Here is a 26533-nt window from a genome sequence, read left to right on the forward strand (position 1 = left end):
TTTCCCATATATTAGCTCCCTCCCTGGCTGCAAAGTTTATATTAGGGATGGGGGATCGTTTTTAGAAGGATATAATTTAGCAGGTATAACTGTTACAGCTAAGCCTGGTTGTGACACAACTCTGTGGATCATACAGGCCCATTTCTCTTATCAATCTAGACCTTAAAATTCTAGGAAAAGTTTTGACTGAGAGGTTGAACAGTCCTCTCCTTGCTGGTTCTGCAGATCAGGTCGGATTCATACCCAACACAATGGCAGCTGATGATGTATGTAAAATTGTTGACATTTGGTGGTGTTCAGCCCAACTGAACTTTTACCCTACTTGTGCTAATTATAAAACTTTCCTCCCCCCAAATGTCTCCTTTCTCTTTTACCTTTAGATATATTTTTTAGGAAGAGAAAGACTTGTATTCAGAATTATTATAATTAGTTTATTAGTAACAATATGAAAATTATTACAAGTAAGTTATAATCATTTCTTTTATAAGTATAATTTGTATAATAATCACAATCTTGTGCTCAGCTATAGGTATAATTGAAAAAGCCCAAAAGCAATATTCCAAAATCGGTTCTCTCATTCATTTAGCTTGGGGAGAAGGTAAGGAGTGTCACATAATAATGTAGTCACATGCCTCAGCAAATATGCTCGCCTTCTCCCAAATTCGCAGGCTTTCTGTACCTCCTTATGTACCTGATTTGTACGATGTCTTGTGTAATAAATCCTTGCTCCATGATGCCAGGACACACATCTTTCCTATGTTTCATTACTCACTCCCTCCCTTACATCCCTATTGATTATATTTTTATCATATATTTTCCAATTTCCCCGTTTTCTCTTTGTGCAGTGATACAAAAGTTCACAGTGAACTATAAATGCCATCATGTGTTGGCGTGCATATATTTTATTTCCCCAATCCCTTTCATCAACTACGTCAGCATCTGCCTCCCCCTTTGGAATTCTCATTTCTGTCTTGTCAAAAGTAAATCATCAGTCGGGGTCTGCATCGGGGTCCTCCGCATAGCTAAGTTTCTGCCTTTTGCCACCCAACGGGAACAATGAGTATTGCTTGTCACTTCTGTTTTCCTTGCTACCCACAAGTTTCTCTTGCTCATATATCTCAAAATAGTATCTGTAGAAACAGTCACCGGGGTGAGAGCAGGGCAAAAGTAAAAAGTTAACACTTTCCAAGGTTCAGGCTCTCCAGGTGTATCTAGATATTCACCTTCATAGTGGATCAGAAAGAGAAAATTCTTTCCCTTCTTTAAACCATTGATGCAGAAAAAGCGTTTGATATGGTCCACTGGCCCTTTCTGTTTAAAACATTGGAGAAAATGCATTTTGGATCTTCTCTTCTGGGATGGGTCAGGAAATTATATGTAGATCCACATGCTTCTGTCAAAGTTAATGGGGTGGTATGGCGAGAGCTTTGTGGTGGGTTGAGGAACAAGGCAGGGATGCCCACTCTCACTGCTCTCATTTGCCTTGTTTTTGGACCCTTGAATATCATGGGCACACAGTTCGGAAATGCTCATTTAAAACTATCTCTATTTGCGATGATATACTGGGTTGCTTGTGGGGATTGTACAAGAAATGGAACAATTCAGTGCAGTATCAGGTTTTAAAGTTAATCTGGATAAATCTGAGATCCTGAATGTTTCAATCGCAGATCATAATACTGGACATATCCAGCTAAACTTCTCTCTTAAGTGGGCTAAGTAAAAGAATTAAGTATTTGGGTGTATAAATTAGAAATTGTGTTGCGAATTTGTTTAAGTTGAAGTATCTGCCATTGACTGCGACTATCATGAAAGACTAGGACAAATGTGATGGATATGGGTTTTCCTTTATATGGAGGATTGCAATTGCTAAGATGAATGTTACCAAGGTTTGTTTATTTTTGACGTTGCCTATTTATTTTTCTTCTCCAATACTGAGATCTTGGCAGAAGATTTTTGATTTCACTTAGAGGCATAGAGCTCCTAGGGTTTCTCATCTAGTAATGTTCCAGCCTAAAATTTGAGGAGGCTTGGAAGTTCCCAATCTGCTTTGCTTTGGTATTACGCGGCTTTCCAATTGAGAGCAGTAATAGACTGGAATAAGAAGAATAATATAAATTGTCTATTTGCTGATGATACTAAGAGCTGCAAAAGAGTGGACACGCTGGAAGGAGTGGAGAGAATGAGACTGGATTTAAGGAAGCTGGAAGAGTGGTCGAAGTTATGGCAGCTGAGATTCAATTCCAAGAAGTAGAGAGTCATGCATATGGGGTGTGGAAATCTGAAAGAAATGTTTCGATGGGGGGTGAAGGGCAGATGTGCACAGAGCAGGAGAGAGACCTTGGGGTGATTGTTTCGCCGACTTCAGATCATTAGACACTATGTGACAAGGCGATAGCTAAAGCCAGAAGAATGCTGGGCTGCATAGAGAGAGGAATATCGAGTAAGAAAAGGGAAGTAATTATCCCCTTGTACAGGTCCCTTGGTTTGAGGCCTCACCTGGAGTACTGTGCTCAGTTCTGGAGACCGTATCTCCAAAGGAACAGAGACAGGATGGAGGCAGTCCAGAGAAGGGCGACCAAAAAGGTGGATGATCTTCATAAAATGACTTATGAGGAGAGATTGAAGAATCTAAATATGTACACCCTGGAGGAAAGGAGGAGCAGGGGTGATATGATACAGACTTTCAGATACTTGAAAGGTTTTAATGATCCAAAGTCAATGATAAACCTTTTCCGTTGGAAAAAACCAGTAGAACCAGGGGTCACGATTTAAAACTCCAGGGAGGAAGACTCAGAACCAATGTCAGAAAGTATTTCTTGATGGAGCTGGTGGTGGATGCCTGGAACACCCTTCCGGAGGAAGTGGTGAAGACCAAAACTGTGAAGGATTTCAAAGGGGCGTGGGATAAACACTGTGGATCCATAAAGCCTGGAGGATGGGAATGAAGAGAAGAGGCATGGGAGTAGCTTGCGGGAATGACGGCTACTACCTGGTGATTAATACCTTTATTCAATAATCGTTCACACGGTTAATGCAACTATGACAATTCTGTTTCTAGTTATGTAAGAAATAAGCATATGACTTATTTGACCCACCAGTTTACTGTAAACCGATGTGATATCTCGATCGAATGTCGGTATATAAAAATAAATAAGCCCCTCACACAGGCTTCCTGTCCCACTCTCTCACACATACCTGCATACATCGATGCCCCCCTTTTGGCCATTGATGCCATGGATCCCCGCATCGATTCTGTCAGTGCCATCGATGTTTACATCCATGACACTGATCTCTCCATGAATTCCATAGATGCCATCTATGCCCACTTCAGTGCCATCGATGCCTGGGTTGATTCCATCGATGCCCAAGTCGATGCAATCAGTGCTTCAGTCAGTGTTATCGGGGGGGGAGCCAGCCATGCAAATAGCTTGGGGTGGGGGTGGAAGCAATCATTCTCTTGCATATACTGGGTCTGTGGAGGAAGGCGGGTAAGGAATGTGGGTATAAGACAGGAGATCATAGTGTATTCCTGAGGGAATTCTGCATGCAAAATTTTAAAATTCTTCAAATTGTATATTGGTCAAAATAACACTATAAATCTTTGAGTAATTAATTTAAAATGTAATACAGAAAAGATGCATTTTTAAATATTTTGAGCAGAATTCCCTTACTGTACTGTAAGATTGTCTCTTACAACTTCTCTCCCTACTCCCCTGGCCAGACCCCTTTCAATCTGCCCTCTCAGGCTCTAACTCCTCTACTCTAGCATTTTTACCTTCCTGCTACAGACTCAACCCTTTCCACAATCTTCACCTCCCAGCCCTCCACTCCAAGTTTGACCCCCTCTTCCATATCTTACCGTCCCCAGAATTTCCAAGAATGCACTACATTGATTCCTGCCAATAATGGCAAATTTCTAAGTTCCCAACTTATTCCTAAGAGTACAGTTACACTCTGTGTTAATATTGCTTCTAACCTATTATGTAAATCTGTCATTCTGTAAGTTTCTCAATTACTCTGTTAAAATATATATAAACTATGACATTAATTCTGTTTCTAGTTATTATGTAAGAAATAAGCATATGTCTTATTTGACCCAGCAGTTTACTGAAAACCGATGTGATATCTTGATCGAATGTCGGTATATAAAAATAAATAAATAAGCCCCTCACACAGGCTTCCTGTCCCACTCTCTCTCACACACCTGCATACAGTCTCCCTCTCTCTCTTGCACATACACACCCTTATATCTTGTCTACTTTTCTTGGAGAAGCCAGTAGATGTTTTTACCTAATCTGTTTTTCATAGTTCTCTGTTTCTAATGCTATCCCGTAACTGCTTTTTATAATTTTATTTTTAGGTTTAGTCCATATTTTCGAACCAAGGAGAAGCTCTACCTCAGTTCAGTATCTTACAGCAATATGATTGAGCCGAAAAAGTGTTTTTTGTCGTTTTGACCTAACTGGCACATGCAATGATGATGATTGTCAGTGGTGAGTCCTTTTTAGCCTCTGACATTCTACTGATTAGTTGTTACAGAGTTCTTTAATACTGAGACTACCTGTGCATGTGTAGTAACTGTTTGGGATCATTTATATACCACACTGGGAAAATGTTATTGCTAGAATGCAAATGTTTTATATTTTTCTGCAGTCTTATACAAAGGCTTGTAGTGCCTTTATAAACTAACAGATTTGGAGATGGAGTTGGATAAACTTTCAGGGAAAGAGTGCACTTCAGCTTTCTAAGAAGTCCCACTGAAGCATGGCTTGCTTAGATTCTATGTATATCTTTGCTCTGGTTCTTCCGTGACACTTCCCTAGTTTGACTGACAATGTTGCCCTGTCCCTGATCAACTTAAGTGTTTGTGCCTGTCATTGTGTAATGTTGGACAGTCTTAGCTGATGACTTTTGTACATAGCCTCTGCAAGGACAATGGTAACCCAAATTATACAATGGAAAACTGAAAACCTGCTACCTCTCTTTCTGTGGTCAGGTACTACATCTGAGGACAGTCATTCAGTTTAGTGCCTTATATGAGATTATATCTCACATAATTTGATAAACAGATGCAAACAAGACTTTTAATTTCAGACTGAAATTTTGGGTATCTGCTATCCAAGCAGAATTTGAGCGTTTTAATTCAGGTAAAAATGCAGATGGAGAATTTCATTGACTTTGATAATGGACGTATTTGACTTGGTCATGCTCAAACACCACGTTAAAAATGTGTCAAGCCTATATTATTATTTGGAGATCAGCTAGCTTGGTAGAAAGGCCTGTCTCCATTCACTTAGTGCTTCAAAACTACAATAGTTCTATCAACAGTTCATTTAGTTTTGGTTTTGCGGATTTCATGTTTATCTGCCCTTTGGGCCTGTCTGTCATTCTGATATTCTCCCTTTTATTCCCACCAGGCAGCACATGCGAGATTGCACTCTGAGCAGAAAACAGCTGTTTCAGGACATTCTTTCCTACAATTTATCCTTGATTGGATGTTCAGAGAAGAACACAGATGAAGAAATCAGTATTGCTGCAGGTTGCTATGGATTTTATTTTCATGCAAATAAACGGGCAAAATCAGTTTGAGCCAAAAAATTATTTTGGGTTCATTAATCTTTTGTATGAGACTTCAGTCTCCAGAAACCACATATGTCCAGTCTTCTGGTACATCTTAATCAGAGAATTCTGTATTTTGCTGCCACTGGTATTAGCAAGATTAAGTTACAAGTTTTTCATTGAAATCTCCCTTGATTTGTCACAGTTTACTTCAGTTAGTCCTCTGGTTGCATTAGTATACTCAGTTCTCAGATCTTTTCTTTTGGGGGTGTAGTAGTATATGTTATGTTTCCACTCAGAGACTGTTGTGTTAACCTGCTCTTGTTGGGTTATGTCTTGTTTTTTTTTTCCCCCTCATGACCTGGGCAAGTGCTGAGTTACTTTATTCTGGCTTGCTCTCGTATAGACTTAGGCGGAGCCTCTATAATTATTTTTTTAAACATTTGTATTGATTTTCAGTCAAACACCAGGATTGAATCTTAAACAGAAGCTTACCGCATTATAAAGGTTAACCCCCAAGTTTTCTCTTAAGAGTAGTAACTGCCACTGTGTGCCCAAGCCTTATGATAAAGGTAGTAATATCTACAATCAAACACAAGAAACTGTCAAATCCATAAAAAATTACTGCTAGCAATATTTTTATTGCATGAGTAACTGCCATGAAAACTCAGACCGTGCTGCTTGATGTACTTTGCTTTTGGACTTTGTCATAGAAGCAGTCCTGTGCTTTTTCCCTTCTGTCTGTGTATCAGTACTCCAGACCATAAAAGTTAGGGCCCGTGGTGTTTGACATCGGAATCCAATTCCCCTTTTTCTCCCCTGCCGTCAAAGCTGATGTTGAAATTGTGTTGTGTTAAAGGTAGTAATCCCGTGCCTTTTGTTAAGAGTAGTAACTGTTGCTCTGTGCAGGTTACCCCATGGTTATCAGTACCCCAGACCAGTGCTTCTCAACAGGTGTGTGAAAATTAATGGAGAATCTGCTGAAGGAAAGGATAATGAACTATACACAATATGGTGGGTTACTTGACCCAAGCCAGCATGGATTCACCAGGGGAAGGTCCTGTCAGACAAATCTGATTTTCTTGATTGGGTAACTAGAAAATTGGATCGAAAAAGAGCACTCGATGTGGTCTATTTGGATTTCAGCAGAGCTTTTGATACTGTCTCACATAGGCTTGTGAATAAAATGAGAAGCTTGGGAGCGAGTGCCAAGGTGGTGGCGTGGATTACAGACTGGTTGATAGGAGACAGCATATAATGGTAAATGGAACCTACTCTGAAGAGGGAGCCATGTTAAGCAGAGTGCCAGAGGGATCGGTGTGGGACCGGTTCTGTTCAGTATCTTTGAGCGATATTGAGGAAGGGATAGAAGGTAAAGTATATATTTGCGGATGATAAGATCTGCAACAGTGGAAATGCCTGCAGGAGTAGAGAGAATGAAAAGTGATTTAAGAAAGCTGGAAGAGTTGAAGATTGGCAGCTGGGATTCAATGCCAAGAAGTGCAGTCATGCATCTGGGGTGCGGTAATTCAAGAGAGCTATATATGATAGGGGCTGAAAGGATATGCACAGACCAAGAGAAGGCTCTTGGGGTGATAGTGTCTGGGGATTTGAAGGTGGCAAAGCAGTGTGACAAGATGATAGCTAAAGCCAGAAGAATGCTGGGCTGCATAGAGAGAGGAATAACCAGTAAGAAAAAGATGGTGATGTCTTATATAGGTCCTTGGTGAGGCCTCACCTGGAGTAAGGAACAAAGTTTTATTGGGGGCTGGGGCCATGTATGGAACAGTAAAAAGCTGTTTGTCAAAGATGGTTTACATCTGTCTGTGGCAGGAAAGAGGATCCTAAGAGATAAATTCAAATCCTATGTCATAAGGCATTTAAACTAGATGCTGGGGGTGGCAGTAAGAAATTAGAATGTCACCCCCCTAAACACAAATGCAAAGGAAAAGGATGAAGTGGATAACAAAACTCAACTAAAGCCACAAAAGGAGTCCAGGAAAAGCAGTAACCTGAACGAGAAAAGCTGGAAAGCTATGAGCACAAACGTTTGAGGTTTGGGCAATAAAATCCCAGATCTGCAAGCCCTAATGGCGGAGGCGGACTTGGACGTTGTTGCTGTCACAGAGACGTGGTTCACAGAATCTCACGATTGGGATACGGCAATACTGGGCTATAACTTGTTGAGGAAGGACAGAGAGGATAGGAAAGGGGGAGGAATGGCTCTTTGTCAGAAACAATATCCAAGCATCTGAGCTGCAAGGAAGATGGGGCAAAGAAGAATCACTATGGGCCGACCTAAAAAAAAAACAGATGGGGCATCCATTTTTATTGGAGTGGTTTACAGGCCTCCAAATCAAAAGGAAGAGCTTGACAGAGATCTGGTTCAAGACATCCAAAAGATGGGAAAGAAGGGAGAAGTGATAACTGTTAGAAACTTTAATCTGCCGGATGTAGACTGGAGAATCCCATCTGCAGAATCTAACAATAGTAGAGAGATAGTGGATGCCCTGCAAGGGCTCTTTTCAAACAAATGGTACTGGAACCCACGAGGAAGGGAGCTAGACTCTATTTAGTCCTCACTAATGGAGATAATGTCTCTAATGTCCAGGTGGGTGCCCACCTCAGCACCAGTGATCATCGAACAGTATGGTTTCATATCACAAATAGGATACGGAGAAGAAGCATGAAGACCTGAGTTTTGCAGTTCAAAAACATGGACTTTGATGAAATGGGGAAGTACCTGGAGGAAGAACTAGATTAACAATATTTTATTTCCAAATCAATTTGGTTTTAGAAACAATTTTAACACAAACGCTTTTAATTGCCATAATGGATACTGTTTTAAGAGGCTTTGATTGTGGTGGAAGTTATTTTCTGATTCTTTTAGATTTATCGGCAGCCTTCGATACAGTTTATCATTGTGTTTTAATAAAATGGTTAAATGAAATCGGTATTAATGATATTGTTTTAAAATGCTTTGTATTCTTTCTTGATAATCGGTCATTTCAAGTAAAAATAAAAAAATACTTTATCTGATAAAATTTCCCCTGAAAACAGGAATTCCACAAGGTTTGGCCCTTTCAGCAACCCTTTTTAACATATGTTTTACCAATTTGCCATCTTTTAAATGGCCTAGGAGTGAATTTTTCCGAGTTCCAATTAATGATACTATTGAAGAAACTTATAACATTATAATTGTTTATTTAAATACCATTAAACAACTGCTAAGACATATGAAACTGATAATTAATATGAACAAAACTGAAATAATTCTTTTAGAAAGGAAATGCAGGCAAGAAGAGCTTCCAGCCGTGATTCTAGATAAGAACACCAAAATTAAACCTTCCTTATATATCAAAGATTTGGGTGTTACAATAGATTCTGAAATTGGAACATATTGCAACTAAAAGATGGTTTCTTTAAATTGCTAACTCTAAGAAAATTGAAACCGTTGCTGGAATTAAATGATTTCAGATCAGTTCTCCAAGCACTGATATTTGAACATTGATTACTGCAATACCCTTTTATTGGGTCTGCCACACAGCTCCATCCGACCACTCCAGGTACTGCAGAATGCTGCTGCCCGGGTTTTAACGGGCAACAGAAAATTTGACCATATAACCCCAGTACTTATGTCATTGCACTGGCTACCAATCAACTTCCGAATACAGTACAAAACGACCTGCATTATCCATAATATAATATATGGTACCAATACCGAATGGTTAAATACTTCCATGCGTTTACATGTTCCTCAATAAAATCTGCGGTCAGCTCATAACGGTCTACTAACGGTTCCAACAATCAGATCAGCTCAACTTAGCCAAGTACGCGAACGAGTAATTTCTATAGCTGGTACAAAACTATGGAATACTCTTCCTATGGATATGACTACAAGCCGATATAAAAAAATTTAAAGCAGATCTCAAGACTTGGCTATTTAAGCGTGCCTACGCGGAATCGCAATGATAAAAACAAGGATAGCTTTAACCAAGCACTGTTTGTCACTTTATCTATTTTATTGATCTTATTTCTAACTTATTTTTTAAAGATTATTTTATTATTATTTTATGCTGTTTTAACTAATATGATGCTTCTGTTATATTTAGTTTTATTTTTATTGATTCTTTATTGTATTTTCATGCTTTGGATACATTGTACACCGTTATGATGATTTTACTGAGATGACGGTATAGAAAAAATTAATAAACCTTAGAAGGCTGGGAGAACAAGAGAAATGTGGAACAATGGACCAAAATAAAAGGAGCAATTACCAAGGCAACTAATCTATATGTTAGAAAAGTAAAGAAAAGCAAAAGAAAAATGAAACTTATCTGGTTCTCAGAGGAGGTGGCTGACAAAAGCTAAAAGAACAGCATTCAAGAAATATAAAGGATCCCAAAGGGAGAAGCACAAAGAAGAATATCTGGTGGAACTGAGGGAGATGAAGAAAGTAATCAAGACGGCAAAAAGTCAAGCGGAAGAAAGGATAGCCAAAGAGGTAAAGCAAGATGACAAAACATTTTTCAGATACATCAGAGAAAGGAGAAAAGTTCAAAGCGGTATAGTGAAATTGAAAGGTGAAAAAGATCAATGTATGGAAAGAGACGAAGAAATTGCAGAAATATTAAACACATACTTCAGTTCAGTGTGCACTAAAGATGACCCTGGAGAAGGACCGTCGCTAGTTAACAAGAAACTGGAGGGAGTGGAGTAGATGTAACTCCATTTACAGTAGAGAATGTATGGGAAGAGCTGGGGAAACTGAAAGTGGACAAAGCCATGGGGCCTGATGAGGTTCATCCAAGGATACTGAAAGAGCTCAGATGTGCTGGCGGGTCCGCTGTGTGACCTGTTAAATAGATCCCTGGAAACGGGAGTGGTGCCGAGTGATTGGAGAAGAGTGGTGGTGGTCCCGCTTCACAAGAGTGGGAACAGAGAGGAGGCTGGAAACTACAGGCCAGTTAGCCTCACCTCTGTGGTAGGAAAAGTAATGGAGTCACTGCTGAAAGAAAGAATAGTGAACTATCTACAGTCAGAAGAACTGCTGGACCAGAGGCAGCATGGATACACCAGGGGAAGGTCCTGTCAGACAAATGTTTGACTTTTTTGACTGGGTGACTAGGGATTTAGATCGAGGAAGAGTGCTCTATGTCATCTACTTGGATTTCAGCAGAGCTTTTGATTATGGTACTGCACAGGAGGCTTGTGAATAAAATGAGAAGCTTGGGAGTGAGTGCCAAGATGGTGGCCTGGATTGCAAACTGGTTGATGGACAGAAGACAATGTGTGATGGTAAATGGAACTTACTCTGAAGAGAGAACGGTGTTGAGCGGAGTGCCGCAAGGATCGGTGTTGGGAACGGTCCTGTTCAATATCTTTGTGAGTGACATTGTGGACGGGATAGAAGGTAAGATTTGTCTTTTTGCGGATGACACCAAGGTCTGCAACAGAGTGGACCCGCCGGAAGGAGTGGAGAGAATGAGACGGGATTTAAGGAAGCTGGAATAGTGGTCGAAGATATGGCAGCTGAGATTTAATGCCAAGAAGTGCAGAGTCATGCATATATGGGGTGTGGAAATCCGAAAGAACTGTATTCGATGGGGGGTGAAGGGCTGATGTGCATGGAGCAGGAGAGAGACCTTGGGGTGATTGTTTCGCTGACTTCAGATCATTAGACACTGAGGTAGATCTTCAAAAGTACGCTGGATTTTATAAGATACGTGCGTAGTCGCGCGTATCTTATAAAATCCGGGGTCGGCGTGCGCAAGGGGGTGTACATTTGTGCAACCTGCGCGCGCCGAGCCCAGCGTGCGCTGCCTGTTCCCTCCAAGACCGCTCCGATTTCGGAGCGGCCTCGGAGGGAACTTTCCTTCGCCCTCCCCCCACCTTCCCCTCCCTTCCCCTACCTAACCCACCCCCCCGGCCCTATCTAAAACCCCCCCTTACCTTTGCGTGCGTCGGCTGGCAGCCCCGCTCCGTGGTCCGGTCCCGGGGGCTGTTCCGGAGGCCGCGGCCACGCCCCCGGGCCGAAACCACGCCCACATCGCCGCCCCCGAAACGCCGCACCTCGCCCCTGAACACCGCGTCATCCCGCCACGCCCCCGACAGGAAGCCCCGGGACTTACGCATGTCCCGGGGCTCTGCGCGCGCCGGCAGCCTATGCAAAATAGGCGCGCCGGCGCGCAGGGGTTTTAAAATCCGCCCCTATGTGAGAAGGCAATAGGTAAAGCCAGAAGAATGCTGGGCTGCATAGAGAGAGGAATATCGAGTAAGAAAAGGGAAGTGATTATCCCATTGTACAGGTCCTTGGTGAGGCCTCACCTGGAGTACTGTGCTCAGTTCTTGAGACCGTATCTCCGAACGGACAGAGACAGGATGGAGGCGGTCCAGAGAAGGGCGACCAAAAAGCTGGATGGCCTTCATCAAATGACTTATGAGGAGAGATTGAAGAATCTAAATATGTACTCCCTGGAGGAAAGGAGGAGCAGGGGTGATATGATACAGACTTTCAGATACTTGAAAGGTTTTAGTGATCCAAAGTCAACTACAAAATTTTTCCGTTGGGGAAAAAAATCAGCAGAACTGGGGGTTACGATTTAAAACTCCAGGGAGGAAGACTCAGAACAATGTCAGGAAGTATTTCTTCACGGAGAGGGTGGTGGATGCCTGGAATGACCTTCAGGAGGAAGTGGTGAAAACCAAAACTGTGAAGGATTTTAAAGGGGCGTGGGATAAACACTGTGGATCCATAACGTCTTGAGGATGTGAATGAAGAGAAGAGGCATAGGGGGGCTTGCGGGAACGACTGCTACTACCTGGTGATTAATACCCTTATTCAATAAACATACACACGGTTAGTGCGACTCCAACATTGCTCTATGCTTCAACGGCAAGAGGAAATGTGGGAAAAAGGATTTGCATTCACAAAAAAGCGGGGAGTAGCTTGCTGCTTGTAGTGGTTTCTAACCCAAACCAAATAAGCCTGATACTTCACTTTCCATGCATATCCAGCCTAGCTCTCTGCTTCAACGGCAGGGGGGAATGAAGATAGAGGATTTACGTTCAGACAACAACCAACAAGGATTGAATTGCATAGTCTGGGTAAACAAACAAGCATGGGAGTAGCTTGCTTATTGCGGCGGTTATGACCCCCTAACGAGTTAAGCTTGATACTTCACTTAAATGCAGCTCCAGCACTGCTCTCTACATCGGTGGTGGGGGTGGAAGGTAATTAGAACCAAAAAGTTACTAATAAGGGTCAAGAGTAACAGATAAATATGAGAAAAAAGTAAGTGTGAAAGCTTGCTGGGCAGACTGGATGGGCCGTTTGGTCGTCTTCTGCCGACATTTCTATGTTTCTATATTTTGTGTTCAATTCTGGAACCTGTATCTCTAAAAGGATAAACAGGGTGGAGGTGGTCCAGAGAAGGGTGATGAAAATGGTGTGCGGTCTATATCAGAAGACCTATAAGGAGAGGCTGAAGGTTCTGAATATGTATTCTCTGGAAGAGAGGAAGTGCAGGGGAAATATAAGACTGATACCTAAAAGGTTTCAATGATGTATGGACTTAAGAAAACAATAGAATTAGGGATCATGAAATGAAACTCCAGAACCAACAACAGGAAATATTTCTTCATGGCAAGGGTGGTGGAGGCCTGGAATGTCTTCCAGTGAGGTGGTGAAGAAGAAAACAGAAAAAGAATTCAAAGGGATATTGGATAAACCCTGTGGATCTCTAAAGGCTAGAGGACGGAAATGAGATAAGCATGCAGGGGGGAACTTGCTAGTATGGCAGTTACTACCCTTAGCAGAAGGCATGAAATTATTACCCTTAACCCAATATGCTTTGATGCTTTTAATGCAACTGCAACATTGCTCCCTGCTTAGACGGTAGGGAGAAAAGAGGAATTAGATTTGGACAACAACCAAGAGCCCTGACTTCCATGGTTTGGGATACTGGTATGCAGACAGAAGGGAAAAAGCACAGGATAGTTTCTATGCCAAGTCCTAAAGGAAAGGAAGAAACGTGCATGGGAGTAACTTGCTGGTGTGGCAGATACCACTCTTAACCAATAAGCCTTCATACTTTTGATGCACATCCAACGTTGCTCTCTGTTTCAACAGAAGGGGAATAGGATTCAGATAGTGACCATCGAGGGCCCTGATTTTTATGGTCTGGGGAACTGGTAAGCAAGTGCACAGAGCATCCCTTACTACTCTTAACAGAAGGCACGGGATTACTTCCTTTAACCAATAAGCCTGGATGCTTTTGATGCCACTACAACATTGCGCTCTCCTGAGGAGGTGGGGATGGGGGTGGAAGGAAAGAGGAATTTGGATTTGGAGACAACCAACACGAGCCATGACTTTTTTACAGTCTTGGGGTACTGATGTGCAGACATTAAGGAAAAAAACACAGGACTGCTTCTAGGGCCAAGTCCATAAGCAAAGCACGTCAAGCAGCACTGACTGATACATGGGGGTAACCTGCACGGCGCAGCAGATACTACCATGGGAAGCTTGCTGGGCAGACTGGATGGGACCATTGGTCCTTTTCTGCCATCATTTCTATATTTCTATGTTTCTATAAAAGGTCTGGAAAAGGGGTACGATAAGTGAGGCGATATTTGCAGATGACACACAAATTATTCAGAGTAGTTAAATCACAAGCGGATTGTGATAAAATGCAGGAGGACCTTGTGAGATTGGAAGATTGGGCCTCCATATGGCAGATGAATTATGTGTTCAACTACAAAGTGATGCATACAGGGAAAAATAACCTATGATGTAATTACACAGTTAGGTTGCATAATAAGAGTTATGACCCAGAAAAAAGATCTGGGTGTCTTAGTTGATATTACATTGAAACCGGCTCAATGTGCTATGGGGGTGAAAAAGCAAACAATTTTAGGAATTATTAGGAAGGGAATGACAAATAAAAACAGAATGTCATAATGTCTCTATTGCTTCATGGTGAGACCGCCCCTTCAGTACTGTGTGCAATTCTGATCACCACATGTCAGACATAGTTGCTTCCCTATGAGGAAAGGCTAAAGAGGTTAGGGCTGTTCAGCTTGGAGAAGAGATGGCTCAGGGGGATATGAATAGAGGTCTACAAAATCATGAGGACTAGAACAGGTAAATGTGAAATGATTATTTACTCTTTCTGATAATAGGACTTGGGGGGGGGGGGGGGGTCCACCATGAAATTGTCAAGTAGCACATTTAAAACAAATCTGAGAAAATTATTTTTCACTCAGCACACAATTAAGCCCTGGAATTTAATGCCAGAGGATGTGGTTAAGTCTGGTGTAGCGGAGTTTAAAAAAGGTTTTGATAAGTTCCTGGCGAAGTCCATAAACTACTATTAATCAATAGGGAATAGTCACTACTTTTTGCTGGCAATAGCTTGGAATCTTTTTAATGTATGGGTACTTGCCAGGTACTTTTGACTTGGATTGGCCACTGTTGGAAACAGGATACTGGGCTTGATGGACCCTTGGTCTGACTCAGTATGGCATTCAGTTTCTTTGAGCAACTCTGCATTCCCCCAGATCAGGGTAATAGACATTGTTGCGATCATTTCTCAGTGTTTTATGAAACTTGGTTCACATTTTGCTGTTAATGGTAGAGATGTGTATCAGATGGCCGATCGTTTGAGGCTTCGCTATCGGGGAACTGTGGGAAATTTCGTATTTCCCACTGTTGGTTTTTTTTTTCCGGGCCAATCTGACATTTCAATGTAAGCGCGCTAACCCCGAAAAATGAAGGAAATTTTCCTGAAACAGGACGAATTAGACAATTTTGTTGAAATTGTCTAATTCGTCCTAGACTAATGCACATCCCTAGTTAATGGTCAGTAATTTTGTTTGTTTTCATATATTGTAAGCCACCTAGCAAGACAGGTTCGCTATGGGCAGTCTATAAATATATTAAGCATGTACAATTCTGGTCGCTGCATCTCAAAAAAGATATAATTGCAATGGAGAAGGTACAGAGAAGGGCTACAAAAATGATTAAAGGGGATGGAACAGCTCCCCTATGAGGAAAGACTAAAGAGGTTAGGACTTTTCAGCTTGGAGAAAAGACGGCTGAGGGGGGATATGATAGAGGTCTTTAAAATCATGAGAGGTCTAGAACGGGTAGATGTGAATCGGTTTTTTACACTTTTGGATAATTGAAAGTCTAGGGGGCATTCTATGAAGTTAGCTTGGGGCACATTTAAAACTAATCGGAGAAAGTTCTTTTTTACTCAACGCACAATTAAACTCTGGAATTTGTTGCCAGAGGATGTGGTTAGTGCAGTTAGTATAGCTGTGTTTAAAAAAGGATTGGATAAGTTCTTGGAGAAGTCATTACCTGCTATTAAGTTGACTTACATAATAACCACCGCTGCTATTAGCAACGGTAACATGGAATAGACTTAGTTTTTGGGTACTTGCCAGGTTCTTGTGGCCTGGATTGGCCACTGTTGGAAACAGGATGCTGGGCTTGATGGACCCTTGGTTTGACCCAGTATGGCATATTCTTATGTTCTTAGGATTTTCTTCCTCTGGCTTCTTGCCCATAAAAATAAACATGTATATAGGGAATCTATATACTAATTTTAAACACTTTAGTATATATATTCAATCTAGCAAAAATGATATTTTCTTCAATGATATAAACGTACATCATAGAGTATCATTACTATATTTTTTTATTCATAAATATGGCATAAAAAATACACTTATGAATCAATAATACAATATCAGTACAAAGATGTGCAAAATAGAAAAACCTGAGTAGGAATTTTTAATCACTGCAGATATCCCAAAAAACATAGGCAAATATTATCTATTCAGAATCAATGTGCTAAAACACCCCTTCTGCACACACATTCATTCATCATACACATCCCCCCCAATATAAAATCATCATGTATCAGTCTTCTGAACAGATTTAAAGACCACACTCTGCCTTATTAATATTAGATACCTATCATTTTAATTCATCTCAACATGATTATAACTAATCCCACGCTGATTACATCCCACCACCCTTTTTTAAAAATTATCCAAACACCCTATTCTCAATTCCCTACACTGGATTCTCTCACTATATCAGCCAGGGTCTTCTCATATATCTATATCCACACAGGATCACTCCAATGCGTCCCAGCAAGGATCCTTGTTTCGCCTTGTTTTCTGGCTTGGGTCTAAGCCGTCCTCTGAAGAAGCTGAGGTGAAACAAGGATCCTCTCCCATGCAATGAAATTTATAATTTATTCCAAATGGTTATTTTATCGATGATAGAATTTATCATCTTTCATTATATTTTTCAAAACAGGATTCCTAAATAATTCATTGAATTGACTTTCTAGTTGAACTGCCAAAGTTAGAGCGGTACTGAGATAATGCCACAACTGCGGTTTATTTTGTATCCAGAGAACTCAGAGAATTTAACTATTAATTTTTCAATAGCATATTATGGATTAAAAGTTTACTTCATTAGAAAATGTTACCTAATGATGTGTGTGCCTGAGTCTGAGACCAACATGGAGACTGTGATAAGGAAACATTTCAAAGCTTTCTGAGATTTACAGTGTCTCTAATATACCTATTGGAATTATATGAAGGCTTGCAGTATAGTTTTGAATAGCCATGGAAATAAGTTCTGTACAAGGATAAATGAAATTAAATTTGGCAAGCACATATCCCTGCTCTGTGTGTAGCAGTTTGTTTTAACAACTCTTCCTCCAGATTATATGGTTGACATTGGGTTTAAGCAGAGAAATCTAATTCCAGCATACTTGCGCCTGAATAGTGCACCCATCCCAACTGCTGACCTTTATTTTTAATTTATATTTCTATGTTCAAGGCTCCCTATTGCAAAGTATTTTACTTTAAAGTCTGTCATTGAGAAATGACTTTCTCCGGTGTGGGGTTTTACCCGATCAGTTACTGTGACTTAACAGTTGATATGTGGACACATTCAGTTTGTGAATATAGTGAAATGGTAACTTTTTATCCTTGCTTGTTTCAGAAAAATATGTGGAAAAACTGTTTGGTATTAATAGAGACCGCATGTCGATGGACCAGATGTCTGTCCTCCTTGTCAGTAACATTAATGAAAGCAAAGGCCACAGTAAGTCACGCCTTAAAAAGTTTGAGCACATTTGTTTCCTCACACCTAGTGCAAACTACATTAGATTTACTTCTATAAAGTTGGTTTCTGAAGTTGTGAAGATAAGTGTACCGTCCAGGCTGCAGAACCGGAATAAACAAACCGTTTCTGATTCTAGCACCTCCTTATACGACATGTAAAGACAAGAGGAATTGGAAACCAAAGTATTGGAGGAAACCGGCGTCGGAGAGCAGCAGTGATGAAGACACCACTTCAGTACAGACTAGATATGGTAGGAATAGATTTGTATGGTAGCAGCATGGTTTAAGGTAACTGAATTTAATATAAATTGAGCCAAAAGAAAGGGTACTTATGTTAAGATGCGGAATGCTTTTTCTTTTTAAATTGACTGGCTCAGAGTTATCTTTTTGCAAGGGGCTGATTGATGGGACCTGGGCAGAACCCTCCCCTGCAGCTTCCAGTTCTATGTTGAATTACTTTTGGTAATGTTGGAGGCTGTCACAGTGTTGAAAGGAGCTGGTCTTTGCCTTGCAGCGTGCTTTCAGGAGCGTACAAAGAGCATGCCCCCTCTGGATGCTGTCGTCACGTCGGATGATATCCGGTATTTCACAAATGAGACGGATGACATTTCCAACTTGGAGGCAAGCGTGCTTGAAAATCCTCAGCACGTCCAGCTCTGGATCAAACTGGCATACAAGTACTTGAACCAAAGTGAAGGGTAGGTTGCCTTTGTTCTTTGTACAAGTAAGGCTACATATTTGTGAGTTTAGTTCCCTCATCTAGCAGTTGGAGTTGTCAAAAAAAAAAAAATCACCTATACGTATGTCATGCATGGAACCAGATACAGCCAGTGTTCTGTACCTCCAGTTGTGGACAAGCCTTGACCCAGATTTTTAATTGAAGATAATTTTTATGGCTAGTTCATGGTTGTGATACAGCACTTATTTTTGAGTCAAATTATCTTAATGGGCCAAGCTCCTGTGGATTGTTTTCTGCAGTGATGTGAGCCAGGACAGCAAAGTAGCTCACTACTCATCTGAAGGAGTTTTTTCTCAGAGAGCACTACATGTGTAGATTGAGCAAGCCCTTTTCTAAAAAGGGACCATCTGCTTACTCTCTGAGCTGAAATGCTTGTAGAGGCCAAACTCCTGCGTTTGATAAGCCTTGCAGTGAAGGGTGCAGTTGAGAATTTGAAAGCTCATCACCTCTTGTCAGGACTCAAAGCGATCCCTCTAACTCAAGGGCTCCCATCCCGGCCCCTATCCCTTGAATGTGGTGGTAAGCTGAGCAATAAAAAACAGTTAACAAGTGAAGGTAACTCTCATTATTCAAACAGCATTTAACCTTTTTCAAGGCAGAAAAATAACCAGAGCTTTCAGATGGCTTTGGTAAGTCATATACAGGCTGATTAAAATAAAATAGAAAAAGGAAAGGGGAAAAGATACATTCAGTTCATATTGGGAACAGTTTTTTTTAAGGCTAGGAGATAATTTCAGAGGATTGCCATGTGCCAGTTGAAATGTCTGATTTCCTAGCGTGTAACCAGATGGACTAAGGGCCAATGGGTTATGTGCTCCCCTGCTAGCAGATGGAGACTGAGTCAGGTTTCAAAGCTGATGTCACCTTAGATACACCCCTGCAGTAAACTCAGCCATTCAGTATCTCTGTCTCCTAGCAAATGTGGATTGTCTCTCCTATTGGGAACACTGTAATCTTTGGATGAAAATTTACCTTCAAATTTCTACTTTTAAATTGGTGAACATCGAGCCCGCTCTTCTGTGGTGATATCTAAGGGTCCCTTCCCCAGTTGAGAAGTCCTGAGGCAATTTCCGAGATCTCTGAGGTTTGCCTTGGTCCGATAGCCGGTTTCCGGCGTGGATTTTGCTGCTGAAGCAGCTGAAAGGCAGCGGGTGCAGGAAGCTGAGCATGGCTGTGACGGTTTAAGCCCTCTCCCCCAGCAGCTGGAGACTGTCTCTCTGTACTCAGCTGGTAAGTGCTGAGCCCAGCTAAGTAGAGAAGAACTACTCTTATCCAGAGACGTGGAAGGACTTCAGGAAGTTTTTCCTCCAGTCTCTTTGCTCAGCGTGCTGTATGTTCCCGACCCCGATAGGCGAAGGAAGGGGGTTACTGAACGGGTTGAGCGGCCCTCTGATGGGCTAGGCTCGGTGGGCACTCCACGTGGCAGGATGCGACAGCACCATCTTGCACGCGGTTTTGTTATGGCGCCATTTTCCCCATTGTCCGTCAGTACGCGCAGTGTGGGCAGGGCCTTGTGTGCCTAACATGCGCACTCCTGTGCGCATAACTGCGCGCATAACTACACTCAGAACCGGCCGCTCAGATTTACGTGTGCCGAGGTGGGTCTGTTTGTGCTCGAGAGGCACTATCCAGCTGTGAACTCACAAGCTACACAGAGTATTATGGCCCCAGCAGCAAAGAAGCTCAAATGACACTCCCTTTGTGCTGCCTCCCATATTAGGGCTGCGCAGCCTGACCTGGAGTCCTTCCTGTGCCAGCACTGTGAAGGAGGGCAGGACTCTCAGAACTTTTCCAAGTCCGGCCCCTCCCAGTTGGTGGATGGGTCAGCGTCCTCCCCGGGAGAAGGCAGTTCAGCAGCACCTACCCCAGTTCCTCCTGGGCTAAATATGGACCCGGTGGCCTTCTCTTGGTTGGAATTCTTTCAGGGCCAACAAGCCTTTGATCAGGCGCAGTCAGTTACTGCCCCTGCCTGGCCAGAGCCCCAGCTGAGAAGGCCTCGCTCTCCCAGCCCTGTCAGCTTGCCTCAGGACATGTCTCGCCTCACCAAGGGTATCCCTGACAGGGACCCAGATACCATGGACGACGAAGGGGATGCGGATTCATTGGAGGCTGGGGAAATCCCTCCACGCCTGGAGCCATACCAGACCATGCTTAGATTTTTCCATAGAGATGAATTACCAGCCCTGGTCTCCCAGACCCTGGGAGTTCCTGGCACGCACCCTATGTCGGAACAAAGGAAGAATCCCATCCTAGAATCTCTACGGAAAGCCTCGTGCCATTTCCCGATGCTGGAAGCCATCCAGGAGTTGATTGACCTGGCATGGGACACCCCCCCCCCCCCCCCCCCCCCCGGAAGCCAGTTTTATAGGAGGTTGAGCCTTGGAGGCCTTATACCCTCTGGATGCAGCAGCCAAAGAACGCCTGTGTTTCCTGAAAGTGGATGCCCTGTTCTGCGCCATCTTGAAGCGAACAACTATCCCAGTAGAGGGAGGAGCGTCCTTGAAGGATGTTCACGATAGGCAGCTGGAATCCATCTTTAAGCAAGCCTTCAATGTGACAGCAATGACACTGCAGATCGCTTCCTGTTGTGACCTGGTGGCTTGTTCGTGTCTGTGTCACTCTCTCGCTCAGTTCAACACCAAGCAGGACAAAGTCTTCCTCCTTCCCTCGAGGATAAGGAAGCTGATGTGCAAAATGCGTCGGTTGACAAACACGATGTGCCCCATGGTGTGGAGCTACCTCCAGGTCTCTCTCTCTCGATCGCTCGATCTCTCTCGAGCCGAGGCCTTCCTAGCGGGTGCAAGCTCAGAGTAGTATGCACCTCAGCCAGAGTAGCCTCAGTGGTGGCGGCCAGAAGACAGCTATGGTTACGAAATTGGTCAGCGGACGTGACCTCTAAGGCAACCTCACAAAGATGCCCTTTAAGGGATCCCTCCTATTCGGTAGCGAATTGGAAAAACTAGCCAGTAAGTGGGGTGAATCTCCAGTGCCTCGGCTGCTGGAAGATAAGATAAAGAGGTCAGTGCCTCTCTCCCATGAGGGGTCGGGCCATCTTGGATCTCAAGAGCATCAATTGTCATCTGCAGATAATTCACTTTCACTGAGGAGAAAAAACAACAAAAACTTTGAGAGTTTGATCAGACCCCTGTAGGCCACTACCAGATATATAGCAAATTCACTGATACATTTAAAGGAAGTTAATTAGACACATTCCTACTCCCATAGCAGCCTAAAACTTTAACTAGGAACTGATCAAAATTGAGATGAAGGCAGCAGTCCACAGCAAGAGGGGGGCTTCCCAGTCTTTTGCATAGAGTGTCACATGTATGATTTTTTACCCACCGGTGAGAAGTTGTGCATGCGATGCAGAGAGCTCCTGGCTCTGAGAACGAGTCCGATCTCTGGAGGTTAGAGTGGCAGACCTGGAGGAGCTGAGGCAGACAGAGAGGTATATAGATGAGACCTTCAGGGACATAGTAGCCAAGTCCCAACTTCAGACTGGCAGCCCTGGTGCTGCCTTGGAGGAAGAAGGTCTCATGATTGGAGAACATCAACCTGGTGTAGCAGGAAAGGATCCTGTAGCAAGGACCTGCTCTCCAGGTGATGCACTGTCCTTTTGTACCGAGGATATCTCCCCAAGGCCTACTGCCCAGGAGGGAAGGGTCAGGTCGGCCGTCAAAGTTGGTGATTCGATTATTAGGAATGTAGACAGCTGGGTGGCTGGTGGGCGTGAGGATCGCCTGGTAACATGCCTACCTGGTGCAAAGGTGGCCGTCCTCACGCGTCACCTAGATAGGATTTTAGACAGTGCTGGGGAGGAGCCGGCTGTCGTGGTACATATGGGCACCAACGACATAAGAAAATGTGGGAGGGAGGTTCTGGAAGCCAAATTTAGGCTCTTAAGTAGAAAACTTAAATCCAGAACCTCCAGGGTAGCATTCTCTGAAATGCTCCCTGTTCCACGCGCAGATCACCAGAGACAGGCAGAGCTCCAGAGTCTCAATGCGTGGATGAGACGATGGTGCAAGGAAGAGGGATTCAGTTTTGTTAGGAACTGGGGAACCTTTTGGGGAAGGGGGAGCTGCTTCTGTATCGCTCCATGGTGAGACCGCACCTTGAATACTGTGTACAATTCTGGTCGCCGCATCTCAAAAAAGATTGCGATGGAGAAGTTACAGAGAAGGGCGACCAAAATGATAAAGGGAATGGAACAGCTCCCTTATGAGGAAAGACTAAAGAGGTTAGGACTTTTCAGCTTGGAGAAGACACAGCTGAGGGGGGATATGATAGAGGTGTTTAAAATCATGAGAAGTCTAGAACGGGTAGATGTGAATCGGCTTTTTACTCTTTCGGATAATAGACTAGGGGGCACATTTAAAACTAATCTGAGAGAGATCTTTTTCACTCAGCGCACAATTAAACTCTGGAATTTGTTGCCAGAAGATGTGGTTAGTGCAGTTAGTATAGCTGTGTTTAAAAAAGGATTGAATAGGTTCTTGGAGGAGAAGTCCATTAACTGCTATTAATTAAGTTGACTTAGATAACCACCGCTATTACTAGCAACGGTAACATGGAATAGACTTAGTTTTTGGGTACTTGCCAGGTTCTTATGGCCTGGATTGGCCACTGTTGGAAACAGGATGCTGGGCTTGATGGACTCTTGGTCTGACCCAGTATGGCATGTTCTTATGTTCTCATTCCATTAGGGCCCAGGCCGTATCCTGGGCGGAAGCTAAGCTACTGTCTTCCATTGACATCTGTCGAGCAGCGAAGTGGTCTTCTTTGTATACTTTCTCCAGGTTCTATCGCCTGGACGTCCAGGCCCGAGATGACGCAGCCTTTGAGAGGGCGGTGCTAACTGGACAATGGGCAACCTCCTGCCCCATTCAGGAGTAGCTTTTGTACATCCCATTGGTCCTGAGTCCATCTGGCTACATGCTAGGAAATGGCGAAATTACTTCCCTGATCATTTCGTTTTCCTTAGTGTAGACAGATGGACTTAGCATCCTGCCCATGGCTGCCCATGAAAGGCACCAAGGAATCGCCCATGACGTGAATCTCTATTCAATGTGGTTATGGGTAAGCCGTTGCCCTATCCCTAGTTCAGTACATCTATAGTATTGCTGGGATTCAGCACTTTGTTGGTTGAGTAGAGTTGCGGTCTCCAGTTTTTAATCAAGTTATTAAGTTGCATCCAAATTATAATCAAGTTCCTCAATAATATATCCACAATGGCTTTTTCTGTAATTTATATTTTTATTAGTACCAAATTGTTTACATAAGTGGGAATAGCTTCCCAAACACAGAGGATAGCAATGGACATGATAACATACATTACTCAACGCCACTAGTACAGGACAATATGTGTCTTCAAAGACCGTCTCCGACCAGTGCCGCAGCGCCGCAGCGCTGGGTGGCACAATATGAGCATGTGACAGCAACAGCATATTCCCTCTCAACACTATAATGTACAAACTGAGTGGTAACAAATTGACAATAAAAACTTTGAGAACACTAAATGGATGCTTCTTGGTTATTTCCCCTCAGAACCACCGCCCCCCTTACCCTCCCCCTTCCCTCCCCCCCTCCCACCCCGCCTAAAACCTTTCCAAGCCTTGCACCAGGGAGAAGGTAAACCTAGAAGTGAAACATGGTTGAATAAGTAAATTGTCAGAGAGAGAGGAGGATACGTCTCCCCAAAAATGGTGTCAGTGATATCGAAAACCTCTATAACAACAATAAGAAGGCTTCCGGAGCTTCAGTCCTTGAGGATCCCCTTTATGTATGGAGCCCACACTTTCTGGAATTTAGGGAGCTGATCATGCCTAGTGGCGGTCAGATGACACATAAGATACACTTTATCTAATCTGTTCAGGATATCACGTAATGCAGGGGTCTCAACCCTTTTCCACCAGAGCGCTATTTCACATCTGGTAGCTAAAGCCACCTGCGTCACCAAAGCTCTCTCCCAGATGCTGCCCTCTCCGGAGTCCACCTGTAATAAACAAAGCTGGGGAGTTAGAGGAATTTTGAGATTTAAGGTATGCTGAATATAATCCTGGATGTAAGCCCAAGTCTGGGCAACGCTAGGACATTCCCACCACATATGAAAAAAGGTGCCTATATTGCCGCACAACCGCCAGCAGTTAGCAGTCGGGCGCACGGACATCCTGTGTAAGCTATCCGGCGTGCGGTACCATCTATAGAGAAGTTTATAGCCATTTTCCTTCAAAGTGGCTGAAATAGAACACCTAGATATGCGCTGATAACACGTTTCCCAGATCTTCTCAGTCATAATACCACCCAGATCAGAGTTCCAGTGGACTAGATGCGTGTCAGCCACACCCGTGCCCCTATTTAAAAGAGCGTAAACCCGAGAGACATGTCTCTTAACCTGATCGGCGTTCCTACAGAATGTGAGAAAAAGTGGCTGTTCCTGAGAGAACAGCTGAGATAGCCTGTAAGTGGAAAAAAGATGGGAAAGCTGCAGGTAGGTATAATGGTCTGATTGATCCAAATGAAACTGAGCTTGTAAATCGGGGAAAGGTATGAGTAGACCACCCTTCCAAAGTTGCCCCAAAGTGGTGAGACCCTTGTGCTGCCAACGTCGAATGAACGCTGCATCCAGCCCCGGGGGGAACAATGGATTATGCAAGAACGATGTATGTTGGTACATCACCAGATCACCTACAAGCCGCCTTTTCCAAGACTTCCAAGTGTCCAGCACCACCCGGGAAAAAGTTGTTAGTCCGTCCCCTGTCGGAGTGTGTGGGGCCCAAACCCTGGTAGTCAAGGGAGGAGACCCTGCAATCGCCTTCTCTATTACTATCCATGGCTTGATCTGACTGTGACAGTGCCAATTGATAATCACAGCTAATAAATTAGCTACGTAGTACCATAACAGATTAGGGAAATTAAGACCCCCCTGTAATTTAGACTTATATAGAACTGACCTAGCCACCCGTGGAGGCCTTCTCTTCCAGACAAATCGAAAGAGCTTCCGTTGCCAAAGAGTCAGAGCTTTAAGAGGGACTTTAGCGGGCAAGGTCTGGAATAAATAGCAAAATTTAGGGAGAATCATCATTTTGACTGCCGCAATGCGCCCCACCCAAGAGAGATTCATTCTGTCCCATCTATCCAGGATAGACTGAATGGAAGTGACAAGCGGGGAATAATTTAGGTCAAATAATTGCCGCAGATCCGGGCAAATCTTGACCCCCCAAGTATTTTACCCACTTTTTTGCCGACTTAAAGGGTAAATGTGCAGCCATCCTTGAGTACACTAAATCGGGCATAGAAATATTAAGCAACTCAGATTTGTCCTCATTCATCTTGAAGCCAGACACCCTCCCGAACAATCTAATTTCCTGTGCCAAAGCGGATAATGAGGAGTCAGGATTGGTGACCGTGAAAAGGAGATCATCCGCAAACAAGGAGACTTTGTATTCAGCCCCTCCCACGGAGATGCCAGTAATGGACTGCGAACCGCGAACAGTCTCCGCCAGAGGTTCCAATGTCAAGGCAAACAACAGGGGGGACAGGGGGCAACCCTGCCTAGTGCCCCGCCTGACCTCAAAAGGAGAGGAGTATGCTCCATTGATCTTAATGCGGGCCTGGGGGTGGTCATACAATTTATGAACCCATGACTGAAAGTTCGTTCCCAGCCCCATTTTGGTCATTACTTTAAATAAAAAAGGCCAGTGTACTCTATCGAAGGCCTTCTCAGCATCCACGGATAAAAGAGTGGCCGGGATATCATGGTTCTGGACATGTTCAATCAATTCAACAACCCGCCGTACATTATCGGAAGCCAACCTCCCTGGAATAAACCCTGACTGATCTGGAGCTATCAGCAGATGGGCAACACTCCCCAGCCGTCTGGCCATAATTTTTGCCAGTATCTTGAGATCTAGATTAATAAGAGATATCGGCCTATAAGATCCGCATAGGGTGTGATCCCTCCCGGGTTTAGCCAAGATAGTAATTCCCGCAGTGTTGGCTTGTTGGGAGATTCTGCCAGTATCCTTCAAGTCATTAAACATGTTGATAAGGGATGGTGCCAATAGGGCCCCGAATACCTTG

The 26533-nt window shown here is 43.3% G+C and overlaps 1 protein-coding gene across 1 annotated transcript in view; it reads left to right on the plus strand.

The window, feature by feature from the left end:
• Nucleotides 1–26533, plus strand: part of ZFC3H1 (zinc finger C3H1-type containing) — a 220457-nt gene that overhangs the window by 101955 nt on the left and 91969 nt on the right. Inside the window, 6 exon segments of the mRNA XM_029597179.1 lie at nt 4361–4442; nt 4444–4493; nt 5418–5539; nt 17591–17692; nt 17850–17963; nt 18227–18410. Coding sequence (XP_029453039.1) covers nt 4361–4442; nt 4444–4493; nt 5418–5539; nt 17591–17692; nt 17850–17963; nt 18227–18410 — 654 coding nt within the window.

Source organism: Rhinatrema bivittatum, chromosome 4 (genome assembly GCF_901001135.1).
Source record: "Rhinatrema bivittatum chromosome 4, aRhiBiv1.1, whole genome shotgun sequence".
Taxonomy (NCBI): domain Eukaryota; kingdom Metazoa; phylum Chordata; class Amphibia; order Gymnophiona; family Rhinatrematidae; genus Rhinatrema; species Rhinatrema bivittatum.